The 4,545-nt window shown below is 34.3% G+C and overlaps 1 protein-coding gene across 4 annotated transcripts in view; it reads right to left on the reverse strand.

Moving 5' to 3' along the window:
• The window catches only part of LOC117117553 (4-aminobutyrate aminotransferase, mitochondrial-like), a 31,695-nt gene that overhangs the window by 14,536 nt on the left and 12,614 nt on the right, over nt 1-4,545 (reverse strand). For 3 of the 4 annotated variants that reach the window (XR_004446916.1, XM_033261886.1, XM_033261885.1), the window contains exons 8-12: nt 4,220-4,282; nt 4,062-4,125; nt 3,569-3,717; nt 3,238-3,375; nt 1,811-1,978 (exon numbers count right to left, since the gene is read on the reverse strand). Coding sequence is in view for 3 of the 4 variants with exons in the window: in XM_033261886.1 (XP_033117777.1) it covers nt 1,811-1,978; nt 3,238-3,375; nt 3,569-3,717; nt 4,062-4,125; nt 4,220-4,282 (582 nt within the window). In the remaining variant the exon portion in view is untranslated. Of the gene's footprint in view, nt 1-975; nt 1,012-1,810; nt 1,979-3,237; nt 3,376-3,568; nt 3,718-4,061; nt 4,126-4,219; nt 4,283-4,545 lie in introns of all 4 variants that reach the window. The other variant, XM_033261883.1, reaches the window with a different exon arrangement.

Consider the following 4,545-nt stretch of genomic DNA (forward strand, 5'->3'; position numbering starts at 1 on the left):
TTTTATCGTTTTCCCATCTGTCATGAACACACTTCCAATTTAACATGGACATTAGTTCAGTAATAGGGGTGTACATATCAGCATAAAGAAGGATTCTAGCAAGTCTATTTTGGAGAATTTGAAGACAATTAATATTTTTAGAACTACAATTTGACCAAACATTACTACAATAATCAAAACAAGGAAGTACAATTGCATTAGCAAGCAGTCTTAAAGCATAATTAGGAATGGAATATCTTAATCTACGAATGATACCAATACGTTGTGATAGTCTAGATGTAACTTGTTGTACATGATTTTTGACATAAATGAATCAAAAGTAATTCCAAGATATTTGAAGCTTTCAACTCTTTCCACATCATAATTGTTAATAGAAAGAGAAATACTAATAAACTTATCACGAGAAAACCTAGTGCCAAATAACATAAATTTAGATTTCTTAACATTAAGGGTTAGTAAATTAGTATTAAACCATGTAGCAATCTTACTAGTATTTGTATCAAAGACTTTAGATGAACAGGGTCAGAGGAAGAACATAAAAGGGTTGTGTCGGCAGCATACATGATACATTTAAAATCATTCTTCTTTTTTCAAAATGTTAGGACGAGAAACTTTTTTTTTTACTTGGCCTAAACTTTGAGCGACTTAATAGAGATGACATTTTCAAAGGCTACTAATCAACTTGGTGTTGTTTATTTTAAAGAGAAGAAAACATACTGTACTGTACATTACAGACAAGCAATACTAAATCTGAAACCATACGGATAATACAGTATAGATATGCAATACTACAGTATATCTGTGCTTGCCCTCTGTATTGTGTTGAATGTGCCTGTATCGTGTATTGCTGTTGCTACATTATTATTAGTAGTCGATCGAGTATTAGTGATCAACTATTCAACATCTGAAACCAAGGATATGCACTGCATTGAGCATTTGAGCATAAGCCATATTTATTTTTTGATGACACTGTACCTTTATATCAGTGGCATTCACAGCCTGAGGTATTGTCTTGAAAAAAAAGATAATTAATTGGTCCACTGCATAATGTTGTCTCAAAACAACAATAACTACAATACAATGAGCTTCATAAAGCATATAGGCCTACATTGCAAATTCCCAATAAATCGCAGATGTGCATTTTGGGCGTATAAACCATAAATAAACTTTCATTCGTTTGAAAATTAAAAAACAGTGAATTACTACCATTGCAAGTGCAAATTACTATCATCAAGCAGTGGTGCCACGATTACATATGCATGTGGCGGATGTATGTAATTAAGGTAGCAATCTGGATTCTAGGTTAGCCCTCCGTTGAAATAATTTAAAATCAGTGAATTACTACAATTGCCAGTGCAAATTACTACCAACCAGTGGTGCCACGATTAGGTATGCATGTGGCTGACGTATGTAATAAGGTAACAACCTGGATTCTTGGTTAGCCCTCCGTTGAAATAATTTATTTTGTCAAGAAAAACTGTAAAAGAAACAGGAACCAGGAAAATTTAAACAGACTTTAATTTTCCTTTAAACCATATTTATAGAGGGTGACCCTTCCAGCATATCCTAGAAGGTCGGTTGATATTCAAGGGGCCTCTTTAAATAAATGAAATAATGTGATGCTTTTATCAGCAAAGTCTTTTTTACTAAAAAATATTTAACTATAGTTTTGAATAATATCTTATTATTATTTTGACAATAAAGTTGATTTGCATCTTGTATCCTGTATCTAGGATAAGCTGGAAAGGTCACCTTCTATAAATATGGTTTAAAAAAGTTTTAAAAAAATTCTTTTATTTTCTTCACTTACCTGGTCTGGGCTAAACTCGGTCTTGTAGAAATAACCAGCAACGGTTAATTTCTTACTAAATGTTAGAAGGTCTGGGGGGTTATCCAAGCCCCACTGGTCAGAAGCAAATATTGTACCAGTACACCCTCCTCCTGTCTGCACCTCATCAACAACCATCCCCATACCATTCTAAAAATAAAGGAATACACCATTGATTGTAAATATATAAATATATATATAAGACAAAAAATGAGAGGTTCAACAGTAGCTTTGATTAGACATATTTATTACTATTTAGTTTCGTGCTACACATACATGGTGCAGCACTCTTCATACACTTGCTATTTATGTGGGTTGTTATTCTGAGTTTCACACTTAATGGCCATCATCAGACAACTGTAATTAGGTTGCGCATGCAGCAGTCAGGTGTCTAGATTAGATTAGACTATTTTATCTGAAGAGTGCTGCACCATGTATGTGTAGCACGAAACTAAATAGTAATATATATGTCTAATCAAAGCTACTGTTGAACCTCTCATTTTTTGTCTTTAATTCGCTTTGGTTTCATTACCATCGAGCACTCTGCTGATAGTATTTGCAACTGTTTTTATATATAATTATAACGTACAGTAGTATACTTGAGTATCATCCGATAAAGTACTGAATGCTAAACTTATCCGATACAGTACTGAATACTAAACTGTAGTGCATACAATAGTATACACATATTTACTGGGTTGAGGGGCATAGTTTGAAATAGCCTGAGGTGATCTGGAGGCTGTATTGTGTCCAAAGATGAATAAAACCCAGCAAATATTTGTTTTACATACAGCACCACTATATAGATTGTATTGATGTAGGCATTAGGGAGCATGGCTAGAACTATTGCCCAGATTTTAACCAATCAAATGCCTTGAATCTATGTAATCGTTATATTTATATTTATTCAGTATAAATGTGGGTTGTTATTCTGAGTTTCACACTTAATGGCCATCATCAGACAAATGTAATTAGGTGTTATCCTATTATGATGGTTCATGCAGCAGTCAGGTGTCTATTATTTTTAGTATAGTCTGGTTGGTGTTGTGGGGACACTACAGCCAGTTCAGTTCTTTTCTTGATTGTGTGTACTTGTTTGGCCATTAGGATTGCTATTTTCTCTTCTATGCCTAAGCTGCATTGACCAGATTTTCGTGTGTGTTAGATTTCTTTGATTTTCAGAGAATATTCATAGCCTTTCCTTTTTAATTCATGCCTCAATGATTTGGTGTGATTGATTTGAATGATCATGATTTGAATAATTGCTGTTTAAATGCTCTGCCTGATAGTCCAATGCATGAGTTTTGGCCCTCATCACATGTTATTGTAGCTCTATATATCAGTGCATTCCTCAGGCAGTTCTCTTGGTTCTTGGGTTTGTTTCTTTTTTGAATGATTTGTGAGTTTACCTGGGTTGTGATGTTACGAAGTCCCTGGAAGAAGTAGGGGGTGGCGTGATTATCTCCTCCTTCTGCTTGGATAGGTTCCACTATTAGACCTGCTACATCTCTCCCCTTAGCTGCATATTCATCAATCAGTCTTTGCACCTGTGAATTTCATTGATTGGTCGATTAGTAAATGTCAATAAATTAGTTCGCCCAAAGTTAATTACAATCAAAGTGACAAAAATGTGCTACAGTTATATGAATCTAACTACTGTATTTACATTATACACTGTAGAAACTTGTCTTTTTCACATTAAATTGACCTCTTTTGGAGAAAAAAATTAGTTTGCTATACCTCTGCCAAGCACCTATCTTCCTCAGCACGATTCTCTGCCAAGTGCATATCCAGTGGGTACTTGAGCGATGGGAAGGGGGCAACAGGCCAATCCATCGCAGGCATGTCAAGCTTGTGGATCATCTTGGAGTGAGTCAAGGATAAGCAACCTAAGGATGGATACCCGTCGGGAAAAAAACACAGAGGGAAAACATTTTATGTGTTTCTTACATACTAGAGTCAAAAATTTGTTTAAATAAGCCGTTGAAACCCCTAAAATTGTCAGTTTTTTTGGTGCTTCACTAGATTTTGAATGACGGCTAACCACACCATTTACACTATAGTCAGGAAGTGACCCCACCCTGTCAGGAACTTCGGTCCCCGTTGGGTAAATCCTGCCGCCACCCCTGAATGCTGAATAATATGCTCATCGTTAAACCTCATTACTAACATTATTTCATTTTTTTAATGACTTTACTTTATTACATATTTAAGTTTATTAAACTACACTCACCAATAGTACGCCCATGAAAACTGCCGTTAAAGGACATAAACGTGAACTGTGGACTGCCAGGGGCCTGAAAAAGTAACAAAAAGTATTAGCGACAAGAAATAAAGAAAACAAAAAAGAGTATTACAGAACATAGAGTATACAAAATGTATTTATTTTACCTCGTTAACCATACAAGAATCCATTTCCTCTTTTGTAACTGGTGCTCCTCCTCTTTTATTGTTCTGACAATAAAGCAAAAACAACTTATTTTAACCAATAATTATGGCACAGGGCATTGGTGTCATAGAATTGGTGTGATAACTATTTTTTTTATTTATTCTTTCTTTATACTGAATATACACTTTCAATACATAGTACTGATTTCCAAAGTGGTTCAGTTCTTATCTACAAAAACATTTTAAAAGCAGAAAATAACAAAGAGAGCAAAAACTTAACTACAAATTTTAAAAAAATATATATATATTAAAATATATATATATATATA

This window comes from Anneissia japonica, unplaced genomic scaffold (genome assembly GCF_011630105.1).
Source record: "Anneissia japonica isolate Jap-2015-1 unplaced genomic scaffold, ASM1163010v1 scaffold287857_len828801_cov194, whole genome shotgun sequence".
In the NCBI taxonomy this organism is placed as follows: Eukaryota; Metazoa; Echinodermata; class Crinoidea; order Comatulida; family Comatulidae; genus Anneissia; species Anneissia japonica.